Genomic DNA, 21,069 nt, shown 5'->3' on the forward strand with positions numbered 1-21,069 from the left:
AAACTTACTCCATGTAGATTTAGACCAAGAAATATATCTGCTCCTCCCTCATCTTGAGCATGTGGGTTGAGTGGAGCATCCCTCACTCAGGACCTGCCTCTATCAGCTGAAAGCACTGTGTTTTCCTGATAGTGCTGGAAACACAGCTATATGACTCCCTCTACAGGTATTTTCAATTTGATGACACATTTTGGATGGACAAACACTCTTGTACCTTCCTTCTCACCTAGCTTCTCATCAATTTTTTGTCTGATATTTGCAATGGGGTCTTGTCTACCTATTTAGCCTGATTGTTTTTATTCCCTAGGGCCAAGTAGGCATGTATTTTCTGAATTTCACTTGCTGTGATCTGTGAGTTCTCCTGTGTCTGAAACTGTCCTGACTCAATTCAAGTATAACACCCCAGAAATCATTTTTCAAAATCCAAACCTGTTAACCCGCAAGTGATTCTGCCGTTTTCTGTCTCAAAAAATCACAGTGATGTCAACTTCAACATACATCTAAAGTCATTGCATGATCTATAGATGATCCTGGGTGCTTCCAGTGGCCTTGCATGGAAAGAAAGCTTATCATCACCTCTCCTGTGTTTCAAGATACTTACATTGTAAAGCACAGCTTCATCTCTCTGACTCATTGTCTTACATTTAGTGTATGCCCTTGAAAGATTCTTCGTTGATTCCCTGTTCCATGAGCCAAGAGATGGTGTTCTGCATCCTATTACCTCTCATTCAACTGACCCTCAAAACCTGGAACTATAGCTTTCCAAACATTATAATTTATGTCTTCAACTGTTTCATAATTTCTGGATTTTTTTTCATTTCCAACATTTTGAGTTTCCTCCTTTGTCACCCAAGGACTACAGACTGCACACCTTGTGATAACTAGTCCCCTTCCCCCTAATCCAAATTCACTATGTATATCCCCAGTCCTTCAGCAAATCACACACTTGCTTGACATAAAAGATAGATCTGACATCACCCATTGTCCTTCTCCATAGGTTCCTTATGAGTTCATATGTTTTCCTACATAAGAACTTGTGTATGGTAATTATTTGTAGTGCTCCTACTCTGGAAATATTCCTTGTTGGCAGAATCATATCCAGTGCCCAAGATAAAAGAACATTATCCTTCATGACTGAGAATGTTCACAATATATTAATCAGCGAAATGTGTTCCACTTACTGAATCCATAGGCTTTCAGGCTCACCACATCCCCGTTGCCCTATAGCACTCTTCTAACACTTCATCTTAAAAATCACATTTTATCTCCTATATCTTTCCTATAATATGTCTTACAACCTATTTTCTCCCCATCTAAGTAGAAAATGTTGAATTTAAAAAAAAATTTTATTAGTTCGTTTGGAAACAAGCTTGTTTCACATGTAAGTCCCTTCTCCCTCTCCCTCCCCTCACCCCCATCCCTTCTCCCCCACCCCCAGCCTACCCCCCCACCCCATCCACCCACCTCTCCCCAGGCAGGGTAGGGCCCTCAATGGGGGCTCTGCAAAGTTCACCAAATCTTCCTGTGCTGGTCCTGGGTCCTTCCCATGTGTCCAGGGCCAGAGTGTAACCCTTCACGTGGGATGGGCTCTCAAAGTCCCTTCTTACACTAGGGAAAAATGCTAATCCACTACCAAAGGCTCCCTGGGGTGCAGAGGCCTCCTTATTGACATCCATGTTCAGGGGTCTGGATCAGTCTTGTACTGGCCTCCCAGACAGCATCTGGGGTCGATGTGCTCTCCCTTGTTCAGGCCAACTGTTCCTGTGGGTTTCTCCAACCTGGTACAGACCCCTTCGAACTTCATTCCTCCCTCTCTTCAACTAAATTCCAGATTGCAGCTCAGTGTATATCTGTGGATGTCTGTCTCTGCTTCCATCAGCCCCTGTATGAGGGCTCTAGGATGGCATAAAGAGAAGTCATCAATCTCATTTTAGGGGAAGGGCTTTTAGGTTATCCTCTCCACCATTGCCTGGCTTGTCAGATCGTGTCATCCTTGCAGGTCTCTGGAGATCTCCCTAGTTCCAGATCTCTTCTCAGACCTATAGTGGCTCCCTCTAATATGGTATATCTCATCCTGCTCTCTCTCCTCTATTCTTCCCCCAACTCAATATTTCTGCTCCTCCATTTGCTCTCCTCTACTCCTCTTCTCCTGCTCTTATTGTGGCAGCTCCCACTCCCCTACCCTCATGCTCCTAATTAGCTGAGGAGTTCATGCCACTTCCCATTCCTGGGGACCATTTATCCCTTAGAGTCCTTCATGTTTCCTAGTTTCTTTGGTGAAGAGGATTATAGGCTGGTAATCCTTTGCTCTATGTCTAAAATTCATATATGAGTGAGTACATACCATGTTTGTCTTTTTGTGATTGGGTTACCTCACTCAGGATGGTTTCTTCTAGTTCCATCCATTTGCCTGTGAATTTCAAGATTCCATTGTTTTTTTCTGCTGAGTAGTACTCCATTGTATAAATGTACCACATTTTCTCTATCCATTCTTCAGTTGAGGGGCATCTAGGTTGCTTCCAGGTTCTGGCTATTACAAACAATGCTGCTATGAACATGGTTGAACATATGTCCTTGTTGTATGAACATGCATTATTTGGGTATATACCCAAGAGAGGAATGGCTGGATCTTGAGGTAGACTGATTCCCATTTTTCTGAGCAACTGCCATACTGATTTCCAGAGTGGTCTTACAAGTTTGCACTCCCACCAGCAATGGAGGAGTGTTCCTTTTTCTCCACATCCTCTCCAGCATAGATTGTCATTGGTATTTTTGATTTTAGCCATTCTGACAGGTGTGAGGTGGTATCTCAGAGTTGTCTTGAGTTGCATTTCTCTGATGGCCAAGGATTTTGAGCACTTTCTTAAGTGTCTTTCAGCCAGGAAATGTTGAATTTTAAAAATTATATCTGTCTCCATTTCAAAGTAGAGATACTGAAATATTGAATTTCCCTTCTGCAAACATACAGTGTTATATCTGACCATGTTATTCCCCACTATCAATTTTTTTATGACAGAATGCCAATGTATAATTTGGTATTGAGACTGACCCTAGACTGAGCTAGAGGGAAAGACTTAAAAATAATCAAAACTTCTAAACAACATTTGCGGTCTAATAGAATTCTCCTGTTACCTATTGCTCATCAGTAATATCTAATTACATGGGCAATAACTCACTGATTTCTAAATGGCATATATGATAAGAAATAACAGATTAATGTAAATAATAGGATTATTTGAGGACTTACACATCTAAAGACACATGGTTTATTTAAAAAAAAATGAAAAATACATACTAGAGAAAAGATATCAATTCAACAAATGGTGCTGGTCAAACTGGAAACAATGAAACAAGATCCTTATCTCTCACCCTACACAAAACCAAGCTCCCAGTAGATCAATGACCTCGCATAAGATTCAACATCAAATGACAGAGGAGAACATATGGAATATCCTTGAACTCATTGTCACAGGAAAGAACTTTCTGAGCAGGACCATGGTAGTACAGGATTTACATCAATAATTGACAAGTGGTTGACATGAAACAATAAAGCTTCTGAATAGCAAAGAACACCATCATTTGACTGAAGAAGCAGCCTACAGATTGGCAAAAATATTTACCAAGTATACATCTGATAGAGTTTTAATATCTTGAACATAGAAATAATTTAAAATATTAAAAGAAAAGAAAAATGTCATTAGTCTCACTAAACTCAGAACAGTATGAGCTACAATAACAACCTGCTTGATAGGATATGACCACTGATGCAATAGTGGCACAAAGGTTATGATGTAACCAACCACTTTTTGATTGGATTAAGGCCATTTCACTATATAGAACAGGTACCTGGAACTCTCAACAAGGCCAAGAACCTGTAGTTATATAGATTATAGACAATAGAAGAAAACTTACTACTGTTATTTCTGCTAAACAGACATAGCATTAACACAACTCCTAATAATTTATCACTGTACCTATAGATCAGTGCATCTTTGGAACCATATCAAAGAAACTTCTTGCAGTACATGGCAATTAAACATAAAGGACTCTATCTGGTCAATGTGAACAGAATAAGAAACTTTGTAGCCCTCAGACATAAATGGAAGATCATCCCACTTTCCTCAAGAACAAGGATTCTTCATGGAAGAGGGAGAGGAGAGAATATTATAAGAGCCAAACGTGATAACTTTAAAAAGAGAATATTTTCTACAAAGAGTGAGGCAGATACACATATGAACTCACAATGATTTTACAGCATACAAAAATCTGTGCAAGCCAGACAAAATCCCAACATAAGGAAGAGGTGGGCACATAGTCCCACTTTATGCAGTGGAGCTCCTGGCATTTGGTAACTGTTGGAGAAGACAGATTCAGTTTTATGTAATGATATTATCTCTTTATAGGAGACACTCCACACTTAAGAGTAAGTAACCAATAAAATTGAATACAGTGAGTTTTAAAGTGAAAGAGAGGTAAAAATAAGTTGAGTGACTGGGGAGGTGGAGATATATATGAGAGAAGTTGGTGTGGGATAGTGACCCTGATCCGAGCATGTTGCATGAAATTCTAAAGAATTAATAAAAATATTATTTTAAAAATCACGTCATTTCAAAATGTTGGTAGTTTGGGCATATACCTTTAACCCTAGCTGTTATACATAACTAGACTGGTATACATAAATGAGTTCCAGATTGGACAAAGCTACATAGTGAGAAACTTTAAAAAACCAGAAAATATTTTTCAAGAAAATGAAATCAGCATATCAGAGAGATACCACCATTACTTTGTTGAGAATTGGTAATATTAGCAAATAAAAAGGATAATCTTAGGTATCCACCTGGGTGTGAAGGTAGTACATAGCATAATGGAATGAACATTATTCAACAATAGAAAGCATGATCCCCTTTTATGTACAGGAAAATGGGTGGGAATGGAGAATAATATGTGAAGAAAAATAACCTCTTATAATGGAAATGCAAAACTCTATCTTAGTAGAATAATGATTGATAGACATGATAAATGACAAAGATAAGGAAGTGTAAAGGAAGCTAGAACAATGGAAACCAAGCACATTTAGAGAGAAACATAGGTTCTTGGGCTCTGCATTGTGGAGTGACTATACACCATGATCATCTTTTATGTATTTACAAATAAGAAGGGAGGAGCTCAAAGGTTGATAAATCAGAGTTGACAAATCACAGAAACATAAACCTTTACTGAGAGTTTGTGTGAACATATTTAAATATCAACCCATGCCCATCAACATATGTAGTGACTTGTTATAAATAACAACACTGGTTGACACTACTCATGGTAGCTAGTGGTATTCATAACACCAATTCAGAAAAATATATCATAGAAAAGCTAGATATAAACAGAAAACAGGATGGATGGTGCCCAAAGTTTAAGATGAGCACAACAACTGTTCACAATGAAGTTATGTGGGTTCATGTGGAGGGAAATGAACTCACAACCTGATCTATAGCAGAAAATGCATAGCTGTGTTACCTCTTAATTATTGTGACCTGGATAAGAGGATGTAGAGGACATCCAGGATCATGAAAATGTCCTGCATCTTTATGGAACTGGGCTATGTGGAAGGAAGTGTTCTGTAAAACACATTGAATAGTTAAAAAAGATTCAAACCATTTCCTTTAGTGTACTTTGAAAAGTATAAAGAAAAATTGCTTTAACTTGTTAAATTTTGTTTAACCAAATCCTTGACATCTAGCTTGAATATTTTTAAAGTGTGTTAGAGCAAATGGAGTGTATATTCAGATTCAGAGTATGGGAGCACATGCTTTAAGGTGGAGACAGGAGGCACCAGTGAGAAAGTGTAGAGCTCAACCTCTATAGAGTAGTATTAATACTGAGATGTCAAATGGAGACATGTCTTCTGAACATTGTAACACAATGCCTTCGTGACTCTAGAAATCCCATAGCAACATCTACACTTGTGTTCATTTTACAGCAGGTAGAGATGGAATGTTAGTGTGTGCACAGCACTAGACAGATCTGAACTGAACACACAAATCATCCATGATTCCATAGCATGTGTGCTGAATTTTTTGGCTAAATCTATGTTAACCACATTAATAACCAACATGTTCCACTCAAGTTCACTGTGAACACTTAGAATCAAGGACAAACAATTACAATGAATGTCTGAAGCCTGATAAACATGATCTCTCAGTAAAGGGATTAAGGGTTTGTACAGGGTCTGGGCACAGACAGTGCAGTGACAACTTGTAAGATCTTGTAGTCCCTTGATGATTAATGAGCACCTGTCCTGGGAGACATAGACATCACCAGGGCTCTTGTTTGTGAACCTTGAAGCACCAAGAACTGGAACATCTAGTGACATCAGAGAGGTGCCCAAAGGTGGGATTCCAAGTCCACATTGAGACAGGCTAGCACACTGGAGGGGTCTTTGTTCTTGAAGAATTACAGCGGAAGGAGATTAGAAGATCATTGTGACTATGAATCTGGGTTGGGCAAAGGATGGATTAGACATAGGACTTTCACAGTCTCAGCTTCTCAAAGATTATGTGCTGTCTCCATAGGAAAAGGACTAACTTCATCCTTTGGTGCTAACCTCACCAAGTTATACAAGTTGTTGCTTCTCATCAGGATCAAACCAAGCGTCTCCTGCAGGGTATCAAGAAAAGGCTCAGTATTTATATAACCATAGAAGATAAATTACAGAGAAGAGGTCAGTGGGAAATCACTTTGGTGACCAAAGACTGCCATTCTGTCTGCAGTATCCACCTGGAGCATGCCATATCCCAGTGCATCCAACAAACAAAACGCACATAATTCTGTGGGAAATTTTGCACACATGACAGAGAGGACAATAGCACTTCTGGAAAACCATAAATCAATAATTGTTCTTTTCATACACATGTGTTTAGCAGTATTTTGTGCCTGTCATTCACATTGGACTAGCAGACAGCATTATCTTACTCAGATGTGATACTGCTTTACAGAGGAAAAAATATATCAATAAGTTTCCCAAGTGCTCACCCAAACACACTGTGAAGCATAGAGATGATAGGTACCCACCCATCCCTCTTCCCAAAATTCCATCCTGCTCTTTTGTGAATTTAGTTTTGATTGCTAGTGTGTCCATTTGGGCCTAAGGGGTCACAGGAGAATCTAGAATCCAGGGTCAGAGGTAGTGGGGGGCAAATTCACAACAGCCCCACATGTCTACATGGCTGCCTTGAAAACCTTTTGACACTGAGCCTCACCTAGGAGCAAAGAGCTGAGGAGCCTCACCAAGTTCATAAACTGGAGTGTCTGCAGTTTGCTTGGTAGAGGAAGCATCTACACTTACAGCCCTGTTATCACAGTCCTCTCCTTCTTAGTAATTTTCTAATATATAAGGCCACACAGAAGAAATTGTTTCTTTAGGTGACTTCCAGTCTGGCCAGTTCTGTCCTGTAGCAGACAGGGAAAGGCTAACACTTACAGAGCTGGGCTGGTGCTTTTGACGCAATGGAGGGTGAAAGTCTTTTCTGTACCTCAACAGTGGACTCTGAACAACAGGGTATGAAACTCTGTCTGTGACATTTTCTCACAATGTCCTGTGGATGTCATAGCCAAATAAGACAACATTCAAGTGCTGTCTAGTCATCAATACAGACATTAGATTCATCTAAATCTGTTGATATAACTTCAAAATTAGTGCCAGTTTTGAAGGTGATGAATGAGGAAGTCAGGTTTTTGATACTAATGGAAAAACAGACATAATAAACTCTCTTATTGTGATGAGAAGTTAGACAATCTGCTGTTTATACAATGGAGCATGAAAACAAGTCTTTCTATCATCATCTGGTTTCTGACCCAGCCCTCTATTCTCAAAATCAGGCCTCATTGAGAACATGAGTTGATGTCCCCTGTGCTGATATCCAAACACGGGGACACATGTCGCTTTTATGATGAGGTTTTTGCTTTGGAGTTCCATTGTTAGTCAGTAGAATCACATAGTGGAGGATTAGCTTTCACTCACCTTTCCATGTTGGTTGGCTATGTGAAAGGCACTGAGTATGACAAGCTTCTCTCACCCAACTATCAAATCAGGCATGAAAATACATTTCAGGTTTCACAATAGAGAATTTCATGTATTTTCAGAGAACAATATTCTAAAACAGAAAATGATCCTGGACATTGATTTTCTGGTGCTCCCCACACACTATGCCCAACACCCTGCACTCTATCTCACAGTACTCCAGACGGCTTGGCAGGGAAGAGGGGTGTGGGTGGGTGACTATGCTATGCCAGCTCTGGTCCCGTTTTAAACCCAGCAAATCAGGCTGATTGTGATGGTTGCATAGCGTGGAGAATCTTCTCCTGGGGTCAATCTTCATTCTTTGTTTTCACAGGACCTCAGACAACTGCACACAACAAGTAGCCTTTCTGATTCACAAACAGATCTATTAGTTTTGGGCAGTGGCTGTGGTTTGTACATGGTGTCCCTGAAAACTGTGAGTAATAGATCCAGCTGCTGGATTTAGCAGATGTAATACAGGAAGCTAAGATAAGCAGGAGCACACTTTCAAAAACGTGTCTCAAATCCTGCCCTGGAAATCCCAATTCTAAATGGTATTTGTTACTGATCTAAAATGCAATTTAATCTGGGCTTCCTCTACTTTTTTTGGCCATTGATGTCCACTCAAGTCCATAATCCCTTACCCTAAGTGTATTTGAGGCCAACAGCAATTGTGGATGCCTTTGGTCAGCATTCACACATCTGAGAGATTAGCCACCATGTCAAACCATGTGAGATTCCTCTCCCTGTTCCACACTTACCTCCAGTGTATGCCCTATAGTTGCAGGTACAGAGGGGGCAGGAGCAGCTTGCTCTCTCGGCAGCCTGACAAAATAAGAAAAGTGTGAGGTTCGGGGTTATTCCTCCTCCTGGGGAAAGTTAAATGTCCTCTCCAGGTTATCCCCACTGCAATGGTGGTGAAATGTCCATGGTTCACAGGTGCCCCAGAGAGGCTGAGTTGATGCAGGAACTCCTGCTGGATTGTACCCCAAACAACCCCAATCACCCTCAGTCACCTCTCTCTTTCTGTTTGAGGGAATGAGACATACTTACTCCAAAATTGCAACTGGCCTGTTTCTACCATGATTTAGTTTAATTGTGATCAAGAAACATGGGAAGAAAATATCTCTGTTTCCAAAAGTCTGGAAGAGTCATACAAGTGTGACACCTACCTGTAGGTCCACAGGCATGGAGCTGGGTATCCAACAAAGTATGTGAAAAGGAACCTGGAGGGATGGGAGAGAGAGAGAGAGAGAGAGAGAGAGAGAGAGAGAGAGAGAGAGAGAGAGAGAGCAATTGTACTACAACCCAGTTCTCCAGCCCTTTATCTCACTTTACTTCTCTGTGATAGCTCCTGGACCTGTTGATTTTCCTCTGTGGATATTAAAAAAATACATAGGAACACATTTATGTTGTTTTGACATCGGAGACCCTGTGGCTCTAACCAACACCTCCCCCAACTCTATAAATGCATCTCCTGATGGAACAACTGACCAGAAAGAAAGGACAGAGCTAACTGAAGCAGCAATACACCTTAGGGGGGTTGAAATGAAGGATATTTTCCAGATGAGTCCCCAAGACTTTGACATAGGGTGGGTGACTCCGGCCCAGAGAGATGCATCTGGACCCTATGGAAGAGAGTCAGCTAGGTCATGTCCTCACCACACCATTTGGGCTTCACACACCTTTGTCTGCAGGAGTACAGAGGTGTCTGCTTGCTTCAGGTAATGCTAGCTTAAATCTAGATAGCTTTGGTTGTGTGATGCAACCCAAGGCAGCCATGGCCCCAAGAGAGGCCTACTCCAGGGCCCTAGCTGAGGTGGCCTTGTAACTATCTGTCAATTCTCAAGTGGAAATTGGAGGTGGAGAGGAGCTTGGCCCCAAGGGCAGATGGAAATAGTACAGGCTCTGCTTACTATGATAGGAACTCAGATTTCCCAGCTAGAGCTCATGTCTTCACATCCAAATCTCAGTGGAAAACACAGCAGGGAAGGGTTCAGGGTTCAGGGTCAGATGTTCACGGGCTTAAGTTCTCAGATTTCTCCAACCTTGTGGGTCAACACTGCCTGCATTGGAGGCTTTGATGACCAAGTTCATGTGGGAAAGGGACAGCCTGCTCATTGTATCCTGACCTTGGCAGACAGGGGTTTAGTCTCAATGTGAGCCAGAGCAGACAGGAGTCCAAGATACCAGGGTGTTCTGTTGCATGCCTCAGCCACCCAGGAGCCACGAGGGGTTGTACATTCATCAGATGTTGCTATGAAACCCTAGCTCCTCCAAAAAGTGCTAGCCATGTGCCCTCAAATGGATTCACTTCTCCAGTGTATGTTCTCACACTTGCTTCCTAAGGCAAAGGTTGGGGTGTCAGATGTCTTCTGTTTCAGCAGATACAGAAACAGAATATAGTTTGAAATGGCATTCTTGGTGTTGGGAGAGTTTTATTTTTATTTAAAATTCAGAAGCAGTGTAAGCATTTTAATTTTAAAGTCTATGCTCCTTCATATTTATAACACACACACACACACACACACACACACACACACACACACACACACACTTTAGGACAGAAATTTCCCCTTTTATTTCATTTGTAGTTCCTCCTGGTTGGGTGTTGCCAAAGCATTATCCTAGTGTAAAATCCTTGTCAGTAGCAGCATTTTGAGAGAATTCTATTCTTAGAGAGGAGCTGAGAAAATACTGCACCCACCCTTTATCTAGCCTCTTTGTATCCCTTTTGTCAGCCCCAGATGCCTATAAAGACCCTCTATCTGGCCACACCAGGTTGGTGCTGAAGTAGGTGTTTCTCATTCTTATTTCTGTCCCCCATTCCAAACTTTCCTGTTACGATAAATCTTTCCACCCAAAGCTGCCTAAGCCCCATTGCCACGTGTGAGCTTTACGACAGCCGCCTGCCTGAGTTAGGCCCAAATGAATACACAGAGAGACTTGTATTAGTTACAATGCTGCTTGGCCAATGACTAGGATTCTCATCTGTTAGCTCAGAGTCTCAATTATCATACATCTATATATTTTATAAGACTTATCTTATCGTACGCCTTATTGGCGTCCCTCCTAGATGGTGATCACATCGTGCCACTGAAGCAGGAGCCGAGGGGAAAAGAGGGCCCTTCCTGTTTCTCTTTCGCTTAGATATGAGTCTCCTTGCTATGTCACTTCCTGCCTGGTTCAGCTTCTCTACTACATTTCCCAGAATCCTCTTTGACTCCTACTTCCGTGTAACTTGCTGTCTCATTGGCCAAACAGTATTTTATTCAATAATCAATAAGATAAACATACACAGTAGTACATTCCCCATCACTCTACAGTCTCATTCCCAGCCCTATGGCACCTGCTTGTAGGGGCCTGTCCTCCCATTCTACATCCAACCCTGGTGGACTGCACAAGACCTTGGAGTGGAATCCAGTTGTTCTTCCTGTAGACCCTTCCATCCCCTTTCCTCTGCTCCTGGTTCATCCCTATTCCTTCCTGCCAAATCCTAGTACCCAGACATGTTTTCTACTAGACACCAGTGGTCATACCTGGCAGGGATCCTGGTAGGTGAGTCATGCTATCCTTCCTGACATCCATTATGGTTTTTCTGTTCTCACATCTCATAGCAACCTGCTTAGAGGTCCCCTTACTCCCACTTTAACTACATTCCTTGGAGATGCTAACTCTTGGCTCAGACCTATGGTCCCCAAATATCTGTCTTTCCAGATAATTCTTTTGTTTACATTAGCCTATGTTCAGGATCCCCTCTTTCCACTCACTTCCAACTCTATGGAAACCCCAATCCTAGGTGTGAACAGGATCCCCTTAGCTATAAAGCCCCATTCAGCCTTTTCTCCTTGCCCACATCTATCCCACTCTGCCATGCAGTGACACACACAAGCACTCCCTACTGGGCAACCCACAGCCACCAGACTTTGGTAAGATTCAGAGAATCCAAGGGACAGAACACTCGCCCAATAAAGACAAGACCAGATATCAACACCTTTCACCTCAGTCATCCCATTCTAGATGCATAGACACTGGCACAAAAGCATAAATACTAAAAGTCTAGACAGAATGTTTCTACAAGAACCCAGTAACCTAACTACAGTAGTCCCCAGGATATATAGCAGAGTTGAAGCACAAAAAGGACTTCAAAACAATTTTGAATATGTTTTAGGACATTAAATAGTATGTGAATAAATTCTTTAATGGAATCTGAAAACACAAATAGTGGAATGAATATAATGACAACAATTCATGACATGAAAGAAGAATTTAACACAGCAAAACATACAAACAGAATCATGAAAGAAAACCCAAACTGAGATAAAACTAGAAATAAAGTTTAGGTAGTGAAACATAAAAAACTCAAAGGAACATCTCACCAATAGAGTACTAGACATGGAAGAGAGAATCCCAAAAGTTGAAGATAAGTGCAAGATTGGATACTACAGTCAAAGAAAATGTTAAATCTAAAAAATTCATGTCATAAAACATCCAGAAAATCTGGGACACTATGAAAAGATTAAATATATGAATACCAGGGATAGAAGAAAGAGATGAAACTTAGGCAAGAATCAGAGAAAATATTTTAAACAAAACCATAGAAGAAAATTTCCCTAACCTAAAGAAATAGGTGCTTTTCAAAGTATAATAGGCACACAGAACACCAAATAGATAGGAACAGAAAAAAATTCTCCATGACACATAATACTCTAACACTAAATGTATAGAACAAAAGAAGAATATTAAAAGTTGTGGTGATATTTTATTTATGATTTATTAAAGCTTGCCTGAGGATTCAGAAAGCAAATCCAGCCACAAACTACAGAGGTCAGGCAGTGGTGATACACACATTTAATCTCAGGACTCAGGAGACAGGCAGATGGGTCTCTCTGAGTTCAAGGCCACCCTGGCCTACACAAGAGTGAATAGTAACAGAGCTCACATCTTTGACCCCAGTATGTGGGATTGCATGACTTTAAACCCAGCACTAGAGAGGTGGAGACAAAAGTTATATGGCTGTGCAGAGAAAGGAATACAAGGAGGAGGAGACAGGAGCTGAGAGTCAGGACTCAGGAGGACTTTGTGGAGTCAGGACAGCCCTTTCAGCCTGAGGTAGAGGTAAGATCTAGTAGCTGGATGCTTTGCTTCTCTGATCTTCAGCTTGAAGCTTGAACACCAATTTCTGTCTCTGGGTTTTATTTTTTTGTGTTACAAAAAGCTGCAACGGGGAAAGAGTAAGTAACATAGAAAGTCAGGCCCATTAGAATAACACCTGACTTCTTTTTGTTGTTGTTCTAGTTGTTTTCCATTTCTGACTTCTTAATGGAGACTCTAAAGGCCAGAAGGGCCTGAACAGATGTTCTACAAACTCTGAGAGACCACTTATACTCATCCAGATTACTATGCCCATCAAAAATAGACAAAAACTAAATGATAACACTAAATTTAAATAGCATCCATCAACAAATACAGCTCCAAAGAAGGCACTTAAAGGAAAACTTCAATCTGAATAGGTTAGCCAAGAAAACACAGGAACAAGAAATTCTGTACCAACAAGTCAAAAATGGTAGAAAATCCATACCACAACAACAAAATAATAGGAATTAATAAACACTGTTCATTGATAACTCTCAATATTAATGACCTCAAGTCCCAAGAAAAAAAGCACAAACTAACAGATTGAACTAGAAACATACCTTATCAACCTAAGAAACATACCGTATCATCAAGGATAAGTATCACCTCAGAGTAAAAGAATGGAAGAAGAGATTCCAAACAAATGAATCAAAGAAGCAATCAGGGGGTAGCCATTATAATATCTGAAAAATAAACTTCACACAAAAACTAATCAGAAGAGACAGGGAGGCACACTATATACTCATCAAAGGGAAAATCCACCAAGAAGGTATTGCAGGTCTAAATATTTATACACCAAACATAAGAACATGCAAATTCATGAAAGAAAAACTACCACAGCTAAAACCTTTTTAGAATCAAATGGAAATGAAAACACAACATACCCTGAACTATGGGACACAATAATGGTGGTTCTAAGAGGCAATTCATAGCACTAAGTGATTCCATAAAAAATAATTGGAGAGTATAGCAACCACTCTGGGAGGGCCTATGGGCCATAACAACCAGTTGACCAATCAACACAGGGCAAGCCCTCCAAGCCCTCAGGAGGCACACCAATCCTGAGCCTGAGCCCTAGACACTCCCCATATGTTGCCCTATAAGATCTCTATGCAGACGCTTCAAGCTGTCTTTTCTAGCCATCCGCCATGGTGGGTGGATGAAAGACCCGAGCTAACATGGGGTTAGCTCGTTAAACAACAATAAAGCCTCGTGCTGTTTGCATCAAAAAAAAATTGGAGAGATATCATATTAGCAATTTAATAGCACACCTGAAACCTCTATGCAAAAAAGAAAACATAACAGCCAAAAAGAGTAGTTGGCAAAAATAAGCAGACTTGGGATTGAAGTCAATAAAATGGAAGTGACAACAACAGCAACAAATGCCAACAATCAATGAAAGAAGAGTTGGTTCTTTGAGAAAATCAGTAAGATTGATAAGAGAGAGAGAGAGAGAGAGAGAGAGAGAGAGAGAGAGAGAGAGAGAGGGCGAGAGAGAGGATCCAAATTAATACAACTGTAGGAAAAAGGAGGCATTAGAACAGATACTACAGAAATCCAGAAAGTCAAAAGGATATACTTTCAAAATCTGTGCTTTATCAAACTGGAAAACCTAAAAGTACTATATAAATTTTTAAACATATGTGACCTACAAAAGTTGATTAAAGACCAGATAAGCAATTTAAACCTTAGTAAACCTGTAACCCTTAGTAAAATAGAAGCAGTAATTAATTAAAAGTCTTCCAACCAAAAAAGCCTAGGGCCAGATTGATTCAGAACAGAATTCTACCATACTTTCAAAGAAGAATTAACACTAATATGTAATGATATATTATTTATGATTTATTAAAACTTGACTGAGGACTCAGAAAAGCAAAGTCAGCCACAAGACTTAGAAGCCAGACACACACTTTTAATCCCAGTAGCCTGGAGCTACGAGGTGGTGGTATACACCTTTAATCCTAGGACTCAGGATTAAGAGGTAGATGGATCTCTGAGTCCAAGGCCGCCCAGATCTGCACAATGTTGAATCAGTCTAAAAGAAAATTATAGCTCACACCTTTAATTCCAACATTGGGGAATTATATAAGACAGAAGCAAGGTCTCAGAGAGGCATTCCTTCTCCAGCCACACTGAGGAGAGGCAGCAGTTTGAGACTTGGTGAAGAGCTCGTCCTTGGATCAGCCCTTTCAGCCTGAGTTAGAGGTGAGAGCTAGTGGCCAGCTGCTTTGCTTTTCTGATATTCAGCTTGAAGTTTGAACCCCAATATCTGTCTCTGGGACTTTTAATTTTTGTGTCAAAAATTCTTAATTATTTTAACAAAAAATAGAAACTCAAGGAACATTTCCTATTTCTTTTCATGTGGCCACAATTTCCCTGATACCTAAACCACATAAAGAATCAACAAAGAAATAGAATTGCAGAAGTTTCCCTTATGAACGGAGACATAATAATAATAAAAATACATTACTTGGAAACTGAAGCTAAGAACATATCAAATAGATCATCCAGCATGATCACGTAGGCTTCATTCCAGAGATGCAGGGATGGTTCAATATACAAAAATCAGTGAATGTGATATGCCATACAAACAGTCTGAAAGACAAAAAAAATCACATGAACATCTCACAAGATGCAGAAAAACCTTTGAAAAAACACTTAACATCCTTTCATAATAAAACTACTGGAGAGACTAGGTATACAAGGAACATAACTCAACAACAAAAAAAGGTGATTTAAAGCAAGCCTACAACCAACACCAACCTACATGGAGAGAAACTCAAAGTATTTATACTAAAGTCAGGAACAAGACAAGGATGTTCACTCTCCATATACGTACTCAATATATTACTTGGAATCTTTTTGTTTTTGTTTTTATCCGAGACAGGGTTTCCCTATGTAGCCTTGGTGTCCTGAAACTTGCTCTGTAGACCAAGCTGGCTTTGAACTGACAGAGATCTGCCTGCCTCTGCCTCTGCCTCCTAAGTGCTGGGACTAAAGGTGTGCATCACCACCATCCAGGAAGTATTGAAGTCTTAAATAGAGCAATACATCAACTGAAAGAGATCAGTGGGATATATATTGGAAAGGAAGAGGTCAAAGTATCTTTATTTGCAGAAGATATGATTTTATACATAAATGATACTAAAAATTCTACCAGGAATTTTCTGTTAGAAAATTCTATCAACCATCAGCAAAGTATCAGTCTACAAAAATAATACAAAAAAAAACCCAAGAATCAGTAGCCTTCCTGTATTCAAACGACAAACAGTCTGAGACAGAAATCAGGGAATAATATCTTTCACAACAGCCTCAGATATATCTTGGGCTAACCAAGCAAGTGAAAGAATTACATAATAAAAACTTTAAGAGACTGAGGGAAGAAATTGAAGAAGATATCAGTAGATGGAAAGATTTCTTATGCTCATGGATCAGTAGAATTGATATAGTGAAAATGGCCTTCCCAGAAAGAGCAATCTACAGATTCAATATAATCCCCATTGAAATTCCAACACATTTCTTCACAGAAATCAACAGGCAATCCTCCAGTTTCATATGCAAACAGAAAAATGATAGCTAAAACGATCCTGAACAATAAAAGAACAAAACTGCTGGATCATCCCTGATCTCAAATGGTTTCCTCTAAGTAGAATGGACAAAGATTGTTCAATAAAAGCCACATAGGCTCTGGCTGGATTATGAAAATTCCCTTATTTTCATCACCTTATGCATTACAGTTTTGTTACCAGATGGGCTTTAGTGAAGTGGATAAACCCTGATAATTCCTCCTTGTCTCAACATATATTGACATGGTCTTGGGAATCCATGTCCTTGCCTTGATCACAGATAGAGAAGGAAGCTGAGCATTTGGAAGGAACGACTAAGACTCTTGCAGCACCAGTACAGCCTCTCCCACACTGTGCTGGCCTGCCTCATGTTGGTTTGTAGGGTGGGGGGGGGGATCCTGCTGATCCCTGAGGTTATTTAGAACCTAGTTCAGGGTCATAGCCAGCAGATTGTAATTAACCACATAGGTGGCTGGATGCAGGCTGTAATCCTTTGCACTGAAGCATAGAATTCAAATTATTCATGTCAGTAATGGTTGGTAATGTGGAGAATGTGGAGTAGTCGGAAGCAGGGAGAGGGTGGAGGGCAACGGTGGACTAATACACCAGTCCTTATTCCTATAAGCAGCTCAGTGAGATGTGATTGTGCCCATGGATCCAAGAAGAAGATAATTAAGGCATCGACTCAGTTACTGAGGCAAGATAAGTTTGCCAAGATCCAGTCCCAACCTGGAGAGGTGCCCTGGGCAGAGCCCAGATGTCCACTCAAGGCCAGTAGTTTGCTATGATCATAGAAAAACCAGTTAGCCATATTGCAACATAAAATGGTTTGAGACCGTGAAGAACCACAGAGGTCACATGTCTATCAGTGCAGCACCATTTGCTCAGGGCAGGATGACTTCAGGTCTGGGATGAGATGTTATCATGCTTAGGTGACATTTGTTCTTGTTCACTGGCTGAGGATAGTGGACACGAAAGAGCAGAATTCTGACAGCTACACCAGCCTGAGGACATTATCCACTTAGAGCAGATAAAACCAGTGGTGACCAGTCACAATCTGTGTCAGAGAACAGCCAACAGGACTGGGAACCCGCTCTGGCCTTGGCCTCTTGAGTGCTTCTATCTGGAATGAGGGACTCTTTGAGATCAGAAGAAATTGTGGTTTGGGGAGATAATTGGCTCAGCCACAGAGATCTCATCTGCCCGAGTGTTCCCTTTAGCCTCTGCTGTCACTGGTGATGCTGGCAGACAGAAAGTCCCTGGGTAGCAGGGCAGAGAGCCAGCCCTTGAGTCATGGGTCCTACCAAGTGTGTGCTGTGTTGCCTGAGAAGAGGCTTGGTCATCTTCCCAGTCAGTCCTGCTCCAGAAGCCAGTGTGGTTCTTCCTAATTGGTCCCTCAGGGCCTGATTTCTCCCTGTGAGCACTTGTCTATCCCATTATAGAGGATGCGGGGCCCCTGCTCCTCACACAGACACCCTAATGTCCCCTCTTTACTTAGAGATGTCACCATAAGCTCTTTAAATGTTTTAAATTTAATCGGATTCTATTTTATAATGAATGTGGACAATTAACTTCCGTGTGTGTGTGTGTGTGTGTGTGTGTGTGTGTGTGTGTGTGTGTGTGTGTGCCTGTATTTCTGTCTGTCTGTCTCTGTGCTGCTAAGAAGCAAGTTTCTGGAGAGGACATCTGGGAATCTTCCTGATACAGGCTTACCATGTGAGATTTATATTAATTATACATGTGCATGTGTTTAAATATTAATTATAATGTTTTTGTAATGGGGGTGGTTATTGAATTTTACTGTGTGACCCAGGCTTATGAGATCTCACTTAAGCTCTCATTTTTGAGAATATTCTGTATGAATCTGAAAAAAGAAATGAACAACTTGAACAAATCATAGCATAATTTCCTTTCACAGCCTGCCTGTTTCTCCCTTATGTCTGTCTCTCTTTTCTGTTCTTTTTTTTCTTGTCTTAGTACCTCTATGCCATCTGTGTCTTTATTTGCTTTTATATCTATCTCTATCTGTGCCCGTGTGTGTGTTTCTATTTCCATCTCTCCTTAATCTTTGTCTCACTGTCTCTTTATCACTGTGCTTATGTCACTGTCTTCCTATTTCTTTCTATCTGCACCTCTTCTTTTTTCTTTCCTTGTTCCCCCTTAGCTGATCTTACGTTGAACTATATAGAATCTTCTGTGCTGGAGAGCACACTCCATGGATGATGTGGTCTGCTACCTTCTGGTCATCACCACAAGGATATAGTCTTATAATATTCATTTACCTCTCAGACATTGTCCAAGACACCAGAGAGTTGAGGTCTAAGCCCAAATCAATAATTTTTGTTATAACCCTGGCTACACAAAAATGCATGAAAATAATACCTTTAAAAATGAATACAATCTAGTTGATTATTTGCAAGCCTAAACTCCAAGCTCCAGTACTCCTGCAATAGTTTATATGAGAAATCACACAGTCTGCTCCTACCTCATCATTTAGAAGTTGCCACTTATGGATTCAGACACACTCTGTTTAAGGCTTTCCTAAACTCAGCTGAGTTTTAACTCAGAGGCTGCATGGGTGTAGGGATGAGACAGAACTCAGTCCTGCATGGTACCCTACTTGAGTGCCCCACTTTAAAGCCCTGGCCCAGCTTCAAGGACACACAGATGAATGACTGCCATTGATATAGGTGGGTACACCAGTCAACCTTGGAGACTGTGGTTGATGCTGTTGTATATGGTCAGGTGAGGGACACTTGCCATCTTCCTCATTCCTTTCTGTTCCCACCCACAGTCTGAGCCTTTGAATAGAAGGGAACCACAGCTATCCCTGTTTACAGAACACACAGACTTCCACCCCTGGAGTGTTCCTGGCCATGCTCCATGCTCCCTAAAGTCTGGGGAAAGAACTCTCTCTGTGAGAAATACCTTGGGTCCCCAAAGTTTATGAGTGACCACATCAGTCTCCTAGAAGTCCCATACATAGAACAACACCTGCAGTTCTGGGTGGCACATTGTTCTGTTCTTACCCCAGGCAGTCTGAGATTCAGGCCCTAGGTACCCTCAATACACCTGGGGTGGGTCTTTAGCACAAACTGGGACTGAAATATGTATTTCTTCTTCAGATACTGTCAGAGCTGCCACAGGAAACCAACTGCCCCTGGATCCTGAGGCCACCCCAACTTTATGATGAATGGGACACTGGTCACTGAGTTCCTCATCCTGGGATTCTCAGAAATGCCTCATCTTCAGGTACCACTTTTCCTCAGCTTCCTCTGCCTCTACATGGCTGCAGTCTTAGGAAACCTGCTCATTATGGTGACAATCAGTGCCAGCCCAGCCCTACATACCCCCATGTACTTCTTCCTTGTCAACTTGGCCGTGGTGGACATTCTCTGCACCTCCACCATCCTGCCCAAACTACTGGACATCATGGTCGGGGGGAGGACCATCTCTTATGGGGGCTGCATGGCCCAGCTCTATTTCTTCACATGGTCAATGGGGGCAGAGCTTCTGCTCTTCTCAGCTATGGCCTATGACCGCTTTGTGGCCATCTGTTGCCCCCTGCACTATAGTGCCTGGATGGGCCCCAGGGTGTGTGCATTCCTGGCTGGCCTTGTCTGGTCCATCAGCCTGACTAACACCAGTGTGAACACAAGCCTGGTGCTGCGTCTACCTTTCTGCAGCTCCAACGTGATAGAACACTTCTTCTGTGAGATTCCCCCACTGTTGAAGCTCTCCTGTGCTCCAACACAACTGAACGAAGCCATGGCCTTTGCTGCAGATGTCTTCCTGGCTGTGGGGAACTTCTCTGTGATCATCCTCTCCTATGGCTTTATTGTGGCCAGCATCCTGAGGATCCGCTCTGCCGAGGGCAAACGACGTGCCTTTTCCACCTGCTCTGCACACCTCATCGTGGTTACCATGTACTACTCCACGGTCATCTACACCTACATCCGCCCTGCATCCAGCTACTCACTGAACAAGGACAAGGTGGTGTCTGTCATCTACACTTCTGTGGCACCCACCTTGAACCCTCTCATCTACACTCTGAGGAACAGGGATGTCAAAGTCGCACTTAGGAGACTTCTGTTCTGCTGCTGAGCCTGTGGCTGCTCCACTGCCTTCAGCTCTGCTGTGCTGGTGATCACAGGTTTGGTATAGGTCCCTGTTCTTTTACCCGAGGACACACTGTGTGAAATCATAAGGGACAACTCTTTAACTGCTGTTCCTGGCAGAGGGGAAGACCTTGTATCTCCATGTGGTGCCCTGTAGGATAACAGGTTGTCCATATTATTACCTTCCATGGTTAAGTGA

The 21,069-nt window shown here is 41.5% G+C and overlaps 1 protein-coding gene and 1 long non-coding RNA gene across 3 annotated transcripts; one reads left to right on the forward strand and one right to left on the reverse strand.

Annotated features, from left to right (window-relative positions):
- Positions 1-3,243: 3,243 nt before the first annotated feature.
- LOC113834955 lies at positions 3,244-11,163 on the reverse strand. 2 transcript variants are annotated; one of them, XR_004769071.1, is made up of 4 exons: positions 11,105-11,163; positions 9,223-9,276; positions 8,812-8,875; positions 3,244-6,648 (listed from the first exon to the last, which is right to left on the reverse strand). It is a non-coding gene; the product is annotated as an uncharacterized LOC113834955 (long non-coding RNA). The 2 variants fall into 2 exon arrangements; XR_003484023.2 differs by lacking the exon at positions 11,105-11,163 and having other exon boundaries at positions 9,223-9,502.
- An 8,775-nt stretch (positions 11,164-19,938) lies between these two features.
- LOC100763539 (olfactory receptor 13G1-like) lies at positions 19,939-20,856 on the forward strand. Its single transcript, XM_027409214.2, has one exon. The coding sequence runs from the start codon at positions 19,939-19,941 to the stop codon at positions 20,854-20,856; it is 918 nt and encodes a 305-aa protein (XP_027265015.1).
- Positions 20,857-21,069: the final 213 nt, after the last annotated feature.

Source organism: Cricetulus griseus, chromosome 3, assembly GCF_003668045.3.
Source record: "Cricetulus griseus strain 17A/GY chromosome 3, alternate assembly CriGri-PICRH-1.0, whole genome shotgun sequence".
Taxonomy (NCBI): Eukaryota; Metazoa; Chordata; class Mammalia; order Rodentia; family Cricetidae; genus Cricetulus; species Cricetulus griseus.